The sequence below is a fragment of the Embiotoca jacksoni genome, unplaced genomic scaffold (assembly GCF_022577435.1).
Source record: "Embiotoca jacksoni isolate LCO1_2020_lvr unplaced genomic scaffold, fEmbJac1.0.p SCAF_14, whole genome shotgun sequence".
Classification (NCBI taxonomy): domain Eukaryota; kingdom Metazoa; phylum Chordata; class Actinopteri; family Embiotocidae; genus Embiotoca; species Embiotoca jacksoni.
This window is the reverse complement of record NW_027185274.1, coordinates 4,110,542-4,127,583: the sequence shown is the minus strand read 5'-3', so window position 1 is coordinate 4,127,583 and position 17,042 is coordinate 4,110,542. Positions and strand designations below refer to the sequence as shown.

At 45.5% G+C, this 17,042-nt stretch overlaps 1 protein-coding gene across 2 annotated transcripts; it reads right to left on the bottom strand.

Moving 5' to 3' along the window:
• Nucleotides 1-40: 40 nt before the first annotated feature.
• LOC138197068 (centrosomal protein of 164 kDa-like) lies at nucleotides 41-16,462 on the bottom strand. 2 transcript variants are annotated; one of them, XM_069147540.1, is made up of 28 exons: nucleotides 16,307-16,462; nucleotides 15,770-15,853; nucleotides 15,349-15,460; nucleotides 14,395-14,620; nucleotides 13,492-13,656; nucleotides 13,274-13,396; nucleotides 13,120-13,200; nucleotides 12,753-12,857; nucleotides 10,188-11,264; nucleotides 9,568-9,621; nucleotides 9,336-9,472; nucleotides 8,089-9,087; nucleotides 7,679-7,807; nucleotides 7,282-7,477; nucleotides 6,466-6,543; nucleotides 6,196-6,318; nucleotides 5,537-5,680; nucleotides 5,249-5,332; nucleotides 5,105-5,173; nucleotides 4,755-5,014; nucleotides 4,455-4,628; nucleotides 3,811-3,991; nucleotides 3,593-3,700; nucleotides 3,161-3,263; nucleotides 1,811-2,182; nucleotides 1,643-1,715; nucleotides 1,346-1,465; nucleotides 41-856 (listed from the first exon to the last, which is right to left on the bottom strand). In XM_069147540.1, the coding sequence occupies exons 2-28, from the start codon at nucleotides 15,846-15,848 to the stop codon at nucleotides 760-762; spliced, it is 5,469 nt and encodes a 1,822-aa protein (XP_069003641.1). In that variant the 5' UTR covers nucleotides 15,849-15,853; nucleotides 16,307-16,462; the 3' UTR covers nucleotides 41-759. The 2 variants fall into 2 exon arrangements, with proteins under 2 accessions (XP_069003641.1, XP_069003642.1); XM_069147541.1 differs by lacking the exon at nucleotides 10,188-11,264.
• Nucleotides 16,463-17,042: the final 580 nt, after the last annotated feature.

Genomic DNA, 17,042 nt, shown 5'->3' with positions numbered 1-17,042 from the left:
ACATGCAATAGTACTGGTACACGAGGAATAAGTGAACATATATCCCAAAAATTTGATTTATTAAAATATTTCATATAAAAATACAGTATTATTTACACAAATATAAGTACACAAAGGACAAGTTTTCTCTGCACGTATTTGTGTAAAGTTTACACAAGTCAACGATTCACTATTACTGCGACGTAAACACTGAGGGAGTGTGAAAAAGAAGATTAAAGATTAAAAAGGGGATTGGCGTCACTTCTTTCACGAACACTGAATCTAACGGGGACTTATGTTGCTAAAATAAACACGTCAGAAATTGTTGAAAAAAAATAAAAAAACATCACGAGCATCAAGAAATAAATATAAAAGGAGTTTTCAGAAAAAGGAAATGTATTTTAATTTGGCCTTAAACTACTTCTCTGATTGTCCTCCACTTGTTCATAAAATACAGACTCTGATCTGCCAATGTAAACCATGAGAAAACAGTTTGGCCTGAGACGGGAGGACGCTGTAAAACTCACCTGTTTCTCAGTCATTTCTAATGTTGGAGGATAAAAGTCCTCAGCCCTCTGTGACATGTGGGGCCCCTGAACGGCCACATTCTCCGCCAATCACAGCAGGGGAGGCGGGACTATCCCTGAAAACCTTTGCACTGGAAGCTTTTACAAAAAAAAAAAAAAAAGAGAAATGTAAGCATCCCAGTGTTGACCTGTCACAGCCATTAATGCTCCAAAGTCCTCAGAGTGCACCGGGAGTGAACTGAGCGTCCTGTCCTCAGTAATGATAGACTCTGATCTGGTTGTTATCGTCCAGTCCGAGCTGCACCAGATTGCTTTTGGAGGAGGGAGCCTGATAGCGCGTGAACAGAGGTCTGGAAGGGCGAGTTAAAGACGATGACAGACAGACAGACAGACAGACCGGTTATTACTGGTGTGCTGTTAACAACAGATTGGCAGTAATATGAAGTATTTAAAGGTTATCAGATGAGTGGAGGAAGGAAAACAGGCAATAGATTAATTATTAAACGTGAACGCCGATAAAAAAAAAAAGAAAACGGAAATATAGTAGTTGAAAGCGAAAAAGAGCAATGAACTACAGAATTAAGTCAATACATTTTTTGTATTGACCAACTTTTGGTCTATTTTGGTGCTCCATAGATACAGACGCAAACAGAGACCCTGAGATGATGTGATAATGAAAAAAGCCCAGAGACTCATGTTGAGACTTGCGCGTTACTGTGCTGCTCTGTTTGTGTGCAAAAGAACCCTTTTGGGAATGTTGTTATCGCACCTTGTATGTTGATGTATGGCAGTTATATTTTGTGTTTGTGTGTGGATGAGTGTATTTGATGGAAGGATACATGCTGGTGTCTTTTTTACGCATCTCCAGCCACCTCTTGTTGCCGTCAATCAGCCCCTGCAGCCTCTGGCCATCCACCTCAACTGACCTCTGCATCGACCGCAGGCTCCAGCCATGGTCACTAAAACACACACACACACACACACACACACGCACGCACGCACGCACGCACGCACGCACGCACGCACGTGCACACACACGTGCACACACATTCACACAGATTTTAAGGAGTGTTTTAAGTAAATTTAAGACAGCGAGTAGGATAGTAGGATTACAGGTGTATTGCAGGTTGCAGTACCTGACGGGAGTGAATGATGAGTACGCTGAGTTGGTCCTGGTGCTGCTGGAAACGATCGGGTCAATAGCTGCTCCTGGAGAACGGAACAGCAGTTCAGGACCAACAACAGTGACTGAAACAGATATTAACAAGTCCCAATATTGGTGCTTCACAGATTCACTGACGTACCCGGGAATATCTGGCCCCACCGGCTGTTAATGAGGTCCTCAGAGGCCCTCAGCCCACTGCTGATGGGGGTGCTGAAGACAGGGGCGGCTGCAGAGCTGCCCTGAGGCGCCCAGTTCCAGCTCGGCTCCGAGAGCCTCACCGGAGGAGGTGGGGCCATGGAGCTGGGACCCAGACCGTGCATCTGGGGGATGCCAGGGGCAGCGGTGGAGGAGGTGTGAGTTGAGGTGGAGAGAGGGAACGCTGCGTAAGGTATGGTGCTCTGCCTCTGGGCCAGTGAACCCAGTGCACTCAGGACGGTGTTGAGCTGGCCTGAGATCTGCTGCAGGGAATCTCCTAACTCCTGGACTTTGGCCGGGACAGTGGGATGACCTCCTGACATGTGAAGAGATGAGATTAAAAAAATTTTTTAAAAAGTGAGGTTTTCAGACAGGGAGGGGCAGCAGCCCGGGGAGGCACTACACAGTTGGAGGGGGGCTCAGAGGGGAAGTTGTGAGACAGGAGGAGCAGTTGCAGCAGCACTGGCTGTGACACACAGCTCATAGAGGCAAATAAAGTCCTTCAAAACTCTGGCTGCTGCAACTTCATCAAAATCCATACTTTGTCTCTGACTTAGGAAAATAGAATTTACTATCTCAAAATTACAAGAAAACATCCCGTCTCGTCTGATAGAACGTCCTCATTAGGAGATCAGGTTTCCAATGTTTTTTTTCTTTTGTAAATATAACGTGCTTCTGTAAGAACTTGCCTAAGAATCACCATGTTTTTAAATGTTCTTCTGTATCTTCAAGTATGCCTACATGACAAACTGGATATGCTTATAGGTAATTCGGCATACTTTTAATGGGACTTTGGTTGCAGCCCACAGCTAACTTACAGACTCCATGGCAACATATTACTTTCTGTTTACATCCCTCCAAATTATGGAAACTATACTCCTGACACTTAGAGCACAATTGACAAAATTAATAACAGGAGTGACCAATTTCATTAATATTTACCTTTTCATGCTGCACTATCAATATTTTTGAACATTGCTGACAGAGTTCACATATTCCTGAAACACTGACACTCCATTCAAATACAGAGATTTTGACCTGTGTATAAAACATGTGAAGCTACAGACATAAAAAAGTCTAACTATTTAAAAAAAAAATGCCTCGGTGATGGTGATGGGATGACATGGAACGTGTCAGACTTTGAAAAACCCTGATTTATTATGAGTATATGAAATTATCATCAGCAAAATCGGAAATGAAATTAGTGTAAATATGTAAAAAAGAGTTGAAAAAGATGAATTTATTTTAATTATTTATTTACATTTTTACTTGCAGGTAAAAAAAAAGATGTTACCTGTCCCGTTGGGTGGGTCCACAGTGCTGCTCAGGTCTGACTCAGTCACATCAAAGGTCACCTTCCTTCCTCCTGCCAGCTGAGACAAATCCTCAAACAGAGGCTGAGCGAAGAAAGACTCGTTAATGACATCCTGATGAAAACAGTTTGGACACATATAAAGTTTCTTCACGTGCACAACTGGTCAGAGTCTCATTTAAAGCAAACTTAATCATTAAACTGATCAAATTGATTAGCTTCATTTACTAATTGATCACAAATCACTAGAAGAAAACTATTCCTAAGAGTGAGAGCACAGTGCAGTGAGTGTGTCAGGTGTTCGGGTAACTTTCATAGCTTTTCTTGTTTATAGATTTGGTTTGATCCTCTACAATGAAAATACTAAAGTGAACTTGGACTAATCCGATACGTAGGCTGATCTTTTCTCCTGACCTCCTCAGCTATGGAGCTCTCGAGTTGCTGAAGCTGCTCCTCTTTCCTCCGTAGGAGAGTGTTTCCTCTCTGAACCGTCCGCTGCAGCTCCGTCACGTTTCTGGCCTCCTGACACAACAAAGGAAAACAACCATCACTAGGCACGTATTTTAAAATCAACTTTGCCAAACATCAGTCCAATGAATATTGCACAGGACTTGGGTCCCACTCCTCCTTACCTGCTGAAGGGTTCTTATCATCTCCTCGGTCACTCCTCCACCAGGACCGGGAGCCTGAGCGGAACTGGTCTGGGCTGCCTGCAGAGCTGCGTGTCTCTCCATCAGCCGGCTGCTCTCCCTCTCCAGGAACAGTTTGGTCTTCTGGTTGAGGGCTTCGTGGGAGGAGATGTACCGCCTGACCCTGGACACGTACAGGTGTAGGAACAGCAGCTGTAGTCAGGCACACGCGAACAACGTGCATCCAAACCATTCACGTTTTGAACAACAGTAAACAAAGGATAATCCTTTGTTTATTTTACATTGGCCGCAATGTTCGATCATCTCAGCTGGCAGGCATGTGATGCCACTACACGCAGATGAGTACTGACAAGATGGTCTGGTTGGCGTTGTGTGTTTATTACCCTCAAAGGTATTCTTATAATGCCACATCATCCAATGAATGGGAAAGAATATCAGAAAATCGAAATAAACATGCTATGTAGTTATTAGTTGATATCAATCAATCCCTGCGACGTACTAAACCATCAACATGACATCAGTCCATTAAGAATTGACGACTGTCCTAATTTCTATACTGTACTAAACACAAAATAAATATAACCGTGCATTTATGACCACAGATTTGTGTCTTTGTGTCTCCTTACTCGTCTATGCTGCTGTGGCTGTCGGATACCGGGGAGAGAGGCGGGTCGTCCAGGTCCTCTACATGTAGTGATGCTTCTCTCCTGTCACTGGAGGGCACCGTCCCCCTCTCTGCCTTCCTTGTGTCCTGCTCTGATGTGGGGAAAGTGCTCACTCCTTCGCCTTGTTCCAGCTCACTGACAAAACGAGACCACAAACCCTTTAAGATGCAAAAACCTCCAACATTCTACACAAATCAGAACTTTGATTTTGGAAACTGTTCCTCTTCCGGTGTGTCCGAGTCCTGTGGCGGAAGAATGTACCTGACTCTGCGGCCCAGACGTTCGCATCTCTCCTGCAGCAGCGCCACCTTGCTCTCCAGTCGCTCATTGTCCTCCTTGGCTCTCCAGCTCTCTTCCCTGGCTTTGTCTCTCTCCAGCCTCAGCCTCGCCTCCTGCTCCTTGGCCTCGCTCCTCTCCTCCCTGGCTATGTGGAGGAGTTCTCGGGCTTGAGTTTTCTCCTCCCTCATCCTCTCCAGCTCCTCCTTCAGCTGGTCTCTCTCCTGGATCAGCCGAGGTAAGGCCTGACCACACAGGTGGGGAAATAAGAGGGTTGACAGATGGTAGAGCCGGTGAATATAATCTATTCATCAGGAGAAAGTCGGACTTCTCACCTCTATCTGTCTGTCCACTTCCTCTTCCTCGCCTGCGAGCTTTTTCCTCCTCCTCTTCAGATCGGCTGCCTGGCAGGAGACAGAATTGATGAGTCCATGTGTTTTAGCTTCGTGTTAATAATACATACAGTTCGGGAGAGATACCTTAGTCTGCAGCATGGCCTCTTGGCTCTTCAGCTCTTTGGCTCTCAGCTCCAACTGATCTGACAGACGCTGCAGTTCGGACTCCTGCAGGGAGAAATAAGACAATTATATTTTTTAGAAAAGGCTTCCCTCCTTTTTGGAGCATCATCTGGTTCCAGTCCATACACAGAAGGCAGGTGCCAATGTAAACCATCCGCTTAGATATGTCTGGAAACCAGACACTAGACAAACTGTAACAGCTGCTGTGTTCTTTATGTGCCGCACTGCCTAGTTGGCATCTTGTCTCACCTTCCGCGAGAGTCCCAGCTGAGTCTTTTGTGTCTCGGTGTTGAGCTGCAGGCGGAGTTTCTCCAGTTGGACAGCATGTGAGGCCTGGAGACGCTCTCTGTCCTCCTGCAGAGACGACAGCAAGCGCTCCCTCTGAGCGGTCTCCTGGAAAACAAACGAAATGTCACAGACCTGTCATGAATGATAAAAACATATACTATATTATGTATTATCAATGACAAAGGTAACACTTTCAGAAAGGAGTTTTACTTTTACACTTCAGCAATTTTCCATTATTCAGGAGGCCAAGCAATGTCAACACAGTCTCTTTGCCTTTTTTTGGTTTAACTGTAACAAGGCTGCCTCCATCAAAGAAGATACTCTTTGTAGGCTTATCTCGTTCAACCGAGTTTACACTGAGGCGGAAGATGAATATAAAGAAAATGTTCTGTAGGACAAAGATGAGATTCTGTTTTTAAGTGCCAGCAAGGATCATTTTGTCACTGCTAACTACATAATATTATTATTTTAAGCCTGACATTCTTTGTCAAAACATACAATGGAAACAAAACCACCAAACAGTCATTTAGAGATGATCTACTATTTTTAGTATTGAATATAGTATTCACAGTTGTACAGGATGTCGGCGTGTATCAGGTAAATCTGCAACTCTGTCTGACCTCATCGAGGTATTTCTCTCTGATGTTGTTCATCTCTCTCCTGTGGTCGTCCCTCAGCTGCTCCAGCTTCCTCTCGTGATCCCGCTGAACTTCCTCCCGCACTTCTTGGAGCACGTCACCCAACTGGGCATCGGCGGTGGCGTATCAGTGTAAGACAGCACAAACAAAAAGTTACTATCCACTGAAGTTTTACTTGAACTTTAGCTAGAACAAAATGAACAAATACCCACGATGATGTAATTTTGTACATATATTTGTGTGTCCTCTAACCTCGCGGTGGTACTCTGCCAGTTGCTGTTCAGGTCGTGGAGTCATCATCAGCTCCCTCCTCCTCTCCGTGGTTTTGACCTTTATACACACAAAACAGTGCAAACACAGACAGAGATCATTAATCTGTGTTCCTCGGGTCCAATACCACCATGTACCATCAAAATCCAACAGAACAAACTTCTGGTTCTTGTGTTGTTTTCAGTTAGATTTGCTGTTGACCTTAGTAACAATAACATCAATAAAATATGGGTATACACTGCGTATAGACTGTTAATGTCTAATCACTCTGAACTGTACAGTTTTGCCACTAGTTTAATTCCAAAAATGCATCTTTATGGATTTGTAACACAAAATATGTTAATAAAACACTTGATAGTGCCATCTAAACCAAGAATATTTGCTCTTGCTGTTTGCCAATAACACCTGAGAGGAAATAAATAAAACTAAAGCTGCACTGAAGAGGCTAACAGGACTGTGAGTCACCTAAAATAACAAATAGTCTCCCACAAAAAAGGCCTCTCCAGTCCCTTTCCCCTCACATGAAACCAAAGATCAAGTTAATATGTCCACCTGCTAACATCTAGTGTGCTAAATAACAGTGACAACATCTGAATCTTTCTGTTTACTGAACTATTTCAAGTATTCGTGCTCAGCTTTAGTTTCAGTTTGTTTCGAGTGAATTGTTCCTCATTAATTGTAAAGACAAGCTGTCTTGAGACAGTGATGCCCGGTGCAAAGACAACATTTCAGTGACTGCATGATATCATATTCAGAAACAAACTGGACCCGAAGCAGGCCGGCATCATCCTCAGTCACCTCCTGTTTCAGAGAGTTCAGTTTCTCCTCCCTCTCCCTCTGGAGTCTCCTCCTCTCCGCCTGCAGCTCCTCTTCCGACTCGGCCTTCAGACAATCGATGTCCTGCCTCTTCTGGGCCTCCAGTCTGTCCCGGGCCGCTGCTCGTTCTTCCTCCAGAGTGACACGTAACTCCTTCAGCAAGATTTCACTCTCCTCCCTGAGCATGCGACACAGACACCAGGGTTAATATGGGGATTATAGATGATTAACTTTGTATTCACACTGTGCATTTAAAGGGTCATACAAATCTTCTCTTGTAACGGTCAACACGATGATATGAAAAGACTGAATTTAGCCCCCCTTTGGGAACTACAGCTTTATTGCACTAGTTTGTTTACTGCATGTGTAAATGTGTGACCTGAGCTTGAGTTGCTTCATCTCTCTCTCCCTCTTGGCAGACTCTCTGAGTTCCTCCAGCGATCCATCAGAGTCGTTCAGCCGGGCCTCCTCCTCTTTCCTCTTAGACAGGAGATGCTGCCGCACAGCCCTGGAGAACACACACACACACACACACACACACACACACACACACACACACACACACACACACACACACACACTTCAATAAACTGTTGATAACTGTCTCATTTAACCAAAGGACCTGTATAAAATGACATCTTATTGCTCTGATATAAATTAGACTCAAACCTCAAAAGAGAAATAACCACTATGAATAAACAAAAACACTGTTTAAGTGATAGTATCTCAGTTGAATGGACTTCTATGAGGGCTGTAATGTAATAGGGAAAGTACAGTGTTACACTCTACCTCTGTCTTTCCTCACTCTCCTCCTTCAGCTTCCTCTCCTCCTCCTCCTCTTCTCTCCTCAGCTCATCCTGGAGGAGACGCATCCTCTTCTCCTTTTCCTTCAGTACACGCTCCCTCTCCTCCTCCATCTCCTGCTCAACCTTCCTCCTCTTCCTCTCCTCCTCCTCTTCCTTCCTGTCTCTCAGACTCCTCTCCTCTCTCTCTACCCTCTTCCTCTCCTCCTCCTCCTCCTCCCTGTCTCTCAGACTCCTCTCCTCTCTCTCTCCCCTCTTCCTCTCCTCCTCTTCCTCCCTGTCTCTCAGACTCCTCTTCTCTCTCTCTACCCTCTTCCTCTCCTCCTCCTCCCTGTCTCTCAGACTCCTCTTCTCTCTCTCTACCCTCTTCCTCTCCTCCTCCTCCTCCCTGTCTCTCAGACTCCTCTTCTCTCTCTCTACCCTCTTCCTCTCCTCCTCCTCCTTCCTGTCTCTCAGACTCCTCTCCTCCCTCTCTGCCCTCTTCCTCTCCTCCTCTTTCTCCCTTTCTCTCAGACTCCTCTCCTCCCTCTCTGCCCTCTTCCTCTCCTCCTCCTCCTCCCTGTCTCTGAAACTCCTCTCCTCTCTCTCTACCCTCTTCCTCTCCTCCTCCTCTTCCTCCCTATCTCTCAGACTCCTCTCCTCCATCTCTGCCCTCTTCCTCTCCTCCTCATCCTCTTTCTCCCTCTCTTTCTTCTCCCTGTCTTTCAGGATTCTCCAGCTTGGCTCTTCTTCTAGTGGAGTCTCTTGTTTTTTTGAGGGGAGTTCAGCCTCTTCGACGTGGTTGTTGGAGCTCCTGACCAGCCGACCCCTGGAGGTTTCAGGTCTCTGCAGCGCCAGAGACATGCCGAGGACTTTTTTAAGGTGGCTGACACCTCGTTCTGAGCGGGAGGAGCTGGAGAGTGAGGGCGAAGGGCTGGACTGGTGAAGGACAAGTCGGTCAACTTTATTGACTGCAGGGTTGTCATTGTCTTTGGCCGACATACGCCTAAAAAGAGAAAAGGCAAAATTATATAGATTTCCCAAACATGCGAGATATTCCCTGGACATTGTGGATGCATGTTTCTTTACAAAGATACGTTTGGTACCTAATAATGTTGGCCGATGGGAAAGTAAAATCAGCTGAGTTTAATAATGAAAACACAAAAAAGGCACACAACGTCTTGTAAAAATGATTCAATCTAGTCTGAGCCCATTGGTTGTTTTCCAGAAGAAGATATAAAAACAACGATGAACCTTGTGTTGGTCTCTGCCTTCTCCGTCTTTCCATCCTCTTCATCCTCCTCGTCCTCTTGCGTGTCCTCTCTGTCAGCTTTCTCCAGTGGACTGACCGTGCCGGACAGGTCGTTGATGTCTAGAACCTTTTCCGATAGCTTAAAGACACAAAAACAAGAACCATAACGAGACATGCTGGCAATAAACAGTGGAATGAATGAATAGTAAGTGTCGCGGTGCATGATCAGAGTACTTTGACATCTATGGAGGTTGAAGCCTCTTCAATGTTCTTACTGGCTTTAGACACCTGCAATAACACAAACACACAAACACACTCAGCGATAAAAGTTAAACGCTCTAAATGGGAACCCACATGCACATCTGTACAAAACCAAACTGGCCACAAGCAACACCGGACATCGAAGCATGCTGCCAACACCGAAGACACACGGAGACACGCTGAGGCCGAGGCAGCGCCTACATCACAAACACAACCAAGACCAGGGTGCAAGCAGGCACACGGTAAAATCAGACATCTGTAACCAAAGCAAGCAGACTCTGAAGGAGGGAGGAGGAGATGAAGAGACCTGTGTCTGGTCAAATACCAATCTAAAAGAAGGCAGGCACTGTCAACGGGATCAGAGCTTTTCCAATCCAGTCCTCAGGGGCTCAAATAGATTGAATTTATAGTCCAGTGTGAGTGATGTTATCGAGGCAGGATGAGGCAGCCCCTAAGGCAGTGGTGTTGGATTCTGGGAGCTACACGCACCTGCTTGCACAGATCAGGCAGGACCAGGGTCGGGGTTGGGGAGTGAATGAGAGAGGGGGGATGTATGCTGGGTGAGCACGCACAGAGGCAACACCAAACCCTACCTCTGCAGGAAGGGGGGATTTTTTTGTCTTCATCTGGCCACCGGGACTTTTTCTCTTTTGGTAAAGCTTCCTCTGGTCTAGCTTGGCTGGCTGCACGCGAGCTGTTTCCTCTTTAAAAACCTCCACGACTTCCTCCTCGCTCTCTGACGCTCTTTGGGGCTTTTGGCCTTCCTCCTCTATCTCCTCTCCCCCCCTCTCTGTTTCTTGTCCTTCGCTCTGCACACAACTTACCAACACCTCCTCCTCCTCCTCCTCCTGCTCCTCCTTCTCACTCTCCATCAGTTTCCTCTGGCTTAGGGAGCATCTCTCCAAAGCCTCATCACTCTCTCCCTCCTCCTCTTCCTCTCCTTTGCCACTTATCTCTTCCTCATCTCTCTCACTTTCATCCTGCTTTCCATTTTTTGGGTTTCTCTCGAGCTCATCTCTCTCTCTGTCAGTTTTGTCCTCCTCCTCACTCCCTCCATCTTCCTCACTTTTGAAGCATTTCTCCACAACTTCCTCAGATTCCTCTTCTTCTACATTTTGCATCTCGTCTTCCTCCTCAACAGAATCCTTCCCAGCCTCATCGCTCTCCACAGTCACCTCTCTGTCTTTGCTTTCATCATCCTGGCTTCTGATGCACATTTCTAATTCTTCATCGCTGTCGTTCTCCTCTTTTTCATTCCTCTGCTGTCTATGGCTGTGTTTCATGTTTTCTGACATTTCGTCTTCCCCTTCATTACAACATTCCTCCTCTACCTCATCACTGTCTCCCTCCTCCTCCTCTTTGTTGCTCTCTACAACCGCTTTACTTCCTCTCTGATCTTCCGCTGTCTCGTCCCCCTCCTCTCTGCTTTCTCTGTCTTTCTCGTCCGTTTCGTCTCCATCTTTCGTCTCATTTCCCTCCTCTTCTGTCCCTCCCGCCTTTGCTTTTTCTCCCTCCTCCTCTTCCTCACTTAACTCCTCTGCTACCTCCTCTCCTGAGTGCTGAGCAGAGTGTTCAGGTTCAGGGCTGGTAGCACCGGCCCCCTCCTCACTGACGTGGTTTCCACTGCCAGCGTGGGGAGAGAAGTGGATGTGGCGGCCCTTCACAGAGTCCTTGGCGGTGGAGGGTAATAGGAGGAACAGTCCGTCCGTCCCAAACAGAGGCACGGAGGAAGGCGTGCAGAGACAAAAGGGGAGAGAAGGGATGGAGGAGGGCAGGTGAGGAAAGGAGGCGGACAAAAAGATTGTGACCCCCGCAGACGGAGGGCGGAGGAGTGGTGTTCTCGATCAACCGCATGCAAAACCGACAGATCGTGCAAACAACAGAATGAATCATGTTGGAGAATCAACACGTTGGAGGCCGACAGATACTGGATTTGTGGGGCCGATGTCAATGCCGATATTTGAGAGTAATATCGGCCATATAATCAAATGTGGTTATCAAACACTTTTGACACTTGTGGCAAAGATGTGTAATAGAGGCAAGATACAGTATGTTACAGTTTATTGTCCCATACCAACATCGGTGAACCGAACCAGTAAACTTCACTTGGAACTTATTATATGGGGTTTTTTATATTAAAAACACAAACATCTTTGCCTGAATTCTGTTCTGTAGAAAAAGTTTTCAAATTGGCAAACATAAAGCAGAGGCCAATATCGGAAGACCAAACTGGCCGGCCGATATATCGGTCGGGCTCCACAACACATAAAAATGAATAAAAACATACACGTATGCACACACAAAATACACAAACTTTCTTGTTCTGGGTCTTTTTCACAATCAAACACAGGCACATACACACACACACACACTGGGGCAGGTTTGTTTTTATGAATATGATTTTCTTGTCTCAGCACTGAATTACAACATACTAACACTGCTAAATCACTGGAAAATTCTGTCAACAAAGACAAGAGAAAGTTATATGAAGAATTTAGATGATTCATGACTTTGGACTGACTGTTCAGTGGTGATGGTATGGAGTTGTACTGTGAATAATGCAAATGAATAAATGAATCAGAGGAAAACGCGAGTATTCATTGTTTCGATGGTGACGACGCATGCTCGTGTTCTTCCGATTCAGACAGCAAAGCAGTAACAGTGACAGTAGGAGGACAGCAGGACAAAGAGGAAGACACAGTAACAGCCGTGCCCGTAGGACAGATCCCAGCAGCACAGCAGCTGCACGAACACATACGGGTCGCAGTGCAAAGGTGAGAGGTTCAAAGGTCAAAGAGACACAAGAGAAGGAATAACAGATGGTTTAGAAATCACAGTTACATGAGACAAGAAGAAAAGTCCACTACGGTACTGACACACAGACAAGTAGGACTCACCCACAACTTAAAACACATGTAAACCTACTATATATTATCACTTACATCCCACATTATTATGCTCTTCTTAGTTAAACAAATTCTGATAATCACAACAGACAAGACACTACAGCCATTCAGAGAATCTGATACTGTACGCACATACACATATGTGAAGAGTACAGCAATGGCAGAGATGTTCTATTTCGACTGTTCGATGCGAGAAAGAAAAACAAACATAATGCTTGGAGTGGCTGAAGAAGAGGATTTGTGAGTTTTTACTTGCTGGGACGGCGGTTCAGGGCTGTGGTCTCCAGACAGGGCCAAGTCCTGCAACTCTGGCTCCGTCCTCTCCTCAGCTGGAGCTGCACCGCTGGCCTCGCTGTCCTGAAGCAAACATTCACAAAGATTGCTCAAACTCTCCTCTGGATTCCATAAACCATTTAATAAGACAAAATATATTCCTGCCTAATACGTATGGTACATTTCAGGAATGAATATGAATCAAATTCTCTCTTGTAGAAGATTAAAGGCAGAAAATGGCCAATACAGGTATTTATATACCAGGGAATTACCAACCAATATCAGAATATGCCTTACAATGTCTACTATGTAATCATTGTTGTTTTAACCAAATGATCCTGTCTACCTCATATTGAGGGCCTCCTCCAAGGGAATCCAGGTCCAGGTGGAGGTTCTTCAGTAGTCTGTCTGTACCACGAGGACTTGGCTGAAAAAGAGACATGTTTTGGTTTCACAACAACTTGAAGTGTATTTCTGAGACGACAGGAAGCCAAACCAACCTCATTTTCGGAGATTTTGTCTTCATCGTTGTCATCGTCATCATCAAAATCTGGCAAAGTAAGCGACACCCTCTCCTGTTTCCTGCTGCCTAACACGCTAGAAGCCCCGCTGCTTCGAAGACCCTGAAAAAGAAAGAATGTAATGACGGTAAGGGTTTGGAGAGGATCAGAACTCCATAGCACGTCATACACTTTTTCATATAGAAACAGGATTTTACCCGAAGGGATGGCTTGAGGGGTTCCAGCCCCCCAGAGCTGTCGAGGGACCCGCGGAGAGCAGGCGCAGATCCGGAGAGAGGACCTGGGCCGGGGCCGTCCAGACCTCTCAGAGGAGCCAAGCTGCCAAGTGGGGACAGTAATGGCGCCAAAGCTGAAGTGAATCCCTGTATGAACAGGGACACAGAACCTGAATGAAAACAGGGCTCCAACTATTTTCAAGACAATCATTTTCCAGGATATTTTTCTAGGACATTATTTAGGAGGACCACACCTAACAAGGTCAGGTCTCATTTAAAACATCAAGCACAGGGCCAACATTTTAGATGTTTACGTTACTTCAGATGTTTATGTTACTTCAGATGTTTACATTTTTATCACCCCATACCATCAAGGACACATCTCCCAAATGCATTCATTCTGCGGCAGGACAACAAGTCCGAACATCCAGCCAACTATCTTCAGCCACTAAAGCCCCTTCTCAGCTCAGCTCTATTTGCGTTTTTTTTTGTTTTGTTTTCCATCGTCTGTAGACAGTACTGTCAGATATTTTTTTTTAGCACCTGCGTCTCCTGGGTTCCTAGCACACTAAGTCAATACTAGAAGGTGACGGGAAAACAATGCAGACGGAATCAGAGGGAATCGTCACAATCAGCTGATTTTTTTTTCCATTGCATGTACTTGTGTTCTTACTACTCTATAACAGTGGATAAAGAAACAGTCCTGCACTGAAGCATTTATCAGTGTAAATCCCTAACCTTAAACTACATAAAGTGTACTGTTAGACTACTCTTGTCTGCTGCTGCACTCGTGAATGAGTTTCCTCTTCTCTCTCGTGTGGTGGTAACACAAAAAGCAGCAAAATACAACACAAAACCTGTAAAAGAAGTGCAACAACTACTCACTCGAGGAGTCTTCAATGGCTCCTTCTTCTTCTTCTCTTTCTTCTCCTTCTTTTCTTTCTTCTTCTTCTTGTCCTTCTTCATCCCAGCGCCCCCAGCTGTGGCGGTGAGCTGGGCACGCTCACGCTCCTGGTCCACGAGGCGGCGGTAGTGCTCGTCGCAGGGGTGATCCCAGGTGGACTGGCCCGTGGAGAAGTTGAAATAGTAGATGTCCCCCGTCACGTCTTGGCTGTGAGGGGGGAGGAGGAGGAGGAGGAGGAGGAGGAGGAGGAAAGAGAATGTGGGTCACTTCAATACCTCAAAAAAGAAATGGATGGATGGATGGATGGATGGATGGATAGATGGATAGATGATGGATGGATGGATGGATGGATGGATGGATGATGGATGGATGGATGGATGGATGGATAGACGATGGATGGATGGATGGATGATGGATGGATGGATGGATGGATGGATGGATGATGGATGGATGGATGGATGGATGGATAGATGGATGATGGATGGATGGATGGATGGATGGATGGATGGATGATGGGTGGGTGGATGGATGGATGGATGGATGGATGGATGGATGGATGGATGGATGATGGATGGATGGATGATGGATTTGTGCATCTAGATTCTGGATTGATTGCTGCTTTCTCAGTGCTACACAAAGAGTTCAAATGACGAGCATGTCTCTCCAAGTCCCTACAATGCTTCACATTGCTGTGTCAGCAGTGTGTTGTAAAGTTAGAGGCTTTGTTTTAACAAGCTCTGCAGCTGACATCTCCCCGGAGACGCTGTTAAGATAAGGACACTACGCGGCTTCAGCTGCAGGTGTCAAGACCAGACCTTCACCTGACGAACCCCTCCTTGACTCGCCAGTGTAGCGGGGCTGAAATTTAAACATCTTCTGTCTTCAGTAGCCGTGATGCCGGAGGTCCATTCCCCAGACTTTTTCCGATCACTTACCATGGCTTCCACTCGGGAGGCAAAGGGGCGACGATGCCCTCCCTGGCCAGCCACAGGAGCTCCGGCTCATCGTCGGGATCGATGCCAATCTCTCTCGCGTACTCCTGGATCTCTGATCAGAGAAGGAGAAACGGAGAAAGTGAGATATGACAGGAGCTGAATGGAGATGTGGCAAACTACACAGCATTGTGGTCTGGATTTAAGAGCCCTTTCAGGGAGAGTATTTAAAAGAGGCCATTATACAACAAGATGTTCATGTTCGTACATCAGAATCAGAATCTGCTTTATTGGCCAGATATGTTTACACACACGGAAACAGACATGAATAGACACGGAACAACTAAAGGACATATTAAACTAATAAGGACATATGAAGTCAAGTAAAACCAAACACGTCCCGTCTGCTGCGACCCCAAAGTACCTTGTTCAGAGGGGATATAGTTCTCATCGTAGTCTTCTTCGAGGATCAGCTGGTCTCCTATGAGAGCAGCTGCAGTCATGGTTACTGCAGAGACAAGTGAGGAGACAAAACATCAGGACAGATCGACAGGAACTGCGTCTTATAACGAGAAGGTCGCACAGCCTCACGTCTACGTTGTCCTGTGTAAGAGACACCTTTTTTTTTTTTGAGAGAGAGAGAGAGAGGAAACGTGATCTGATCTGATAAGATGAATAAATTAGGTTAACTTCTTGCATCTTAAAAAGAACAGCGAGGGTTTTACTGTTAAAGGACATTTTGGAGCCTGTGGAAAACTGTGCATCAGTAAAGCCACACCAACACCGCAATTAAACGAAAAATAACAACGTTAAGTCGTTTAAAAACAACAACAACAAAAAACCAGTAATGCTTAAGGATGAGATAAGATAATTAGCATCTCAGCTAACTTTAACATTAGCTCAACGTTAGCTCAGCAAGCTAAGTAGTTGGAGAAAAGCGTATTCGTGCCAACCGAGTTACCTTCCAAACTTTCAATAGTTTTTTCATTAGCCTCTGCGGCAATATCGATCAGCTGTCAGTGCTTTGACGGAGACATTGTGTACGCAGGCTGGAGAAAGGTGCCAAAGTTACACTAACAACAAGCAGCATCTCCAAGGACGCTTCCCCCGTTTCCTGTTGACGATGGAGGCGTGGCTGTGATTGGCTGAGCCACGTGAGGCGTTCACGGGTCGTCGGAAGATCGTGCCTCGTCAACAAATCCGGCACATTTGTGTCAGTACAGTGTTATAGTAAAGTTGTTTTAATATAACGATGTGACAGAACGTATTTGATTTAGTTGGACTTGAGAAAACGTAATGAAAAAAACATCATAAAAGATCCCTGTAGTTGTTCTTGTTGATAATTCAATATTATGGATTGAAATGTGCACGTTACTATTGTGAGAAGATACTAATAACCTATGATGAAATCATTGAATGAAATAAATGTTTTCTGTACAGTAGGATTGTACAACCCGTATATCTAGCTCAGTTGTTTGGGACCCTCGCTATAACCCATTTAATATTTTGTACTGCACCTGAAAGCACCAATTGTTCTACATCTTCAGACTGTATTCTCACTTTATTCAGAATTCCCAAAGCAAAACTTTTCATCTCTTTTTGCTTTCCTTAAGGATGAAACAAGTGTGGGCGTATGTTATTGGAAATTAGCTTTCAAACGGGCTCCAAGCTGTCGAAGGCCCCTCCGAAATCCAAAG

Bases quoted from the DNA above. Each gene is read 5' to 3' on its own strand.
- LOC138197068 (XM_069147540.1), bottom strand. From the start codon at position 15,848: ATGACTGCAGCTGCTCTCATAGGAGACCAGCTGATCCTCGAAGAAGAC. The intron at 13,657-14,394 runs GTGAGTAGTTGT...CTGTTCATACAG, and splicing joins AGCCATTGAAGACTCCTCGA to GGATTCACTTCAGCTTTGGC. The intron at 2,183-3,160 runs GTAACATCTTTT...TTCACATGTCAG, and splicing joins GGACCCACCCAACGGGACAG to GAGGTCATCCCACTGTCCCG.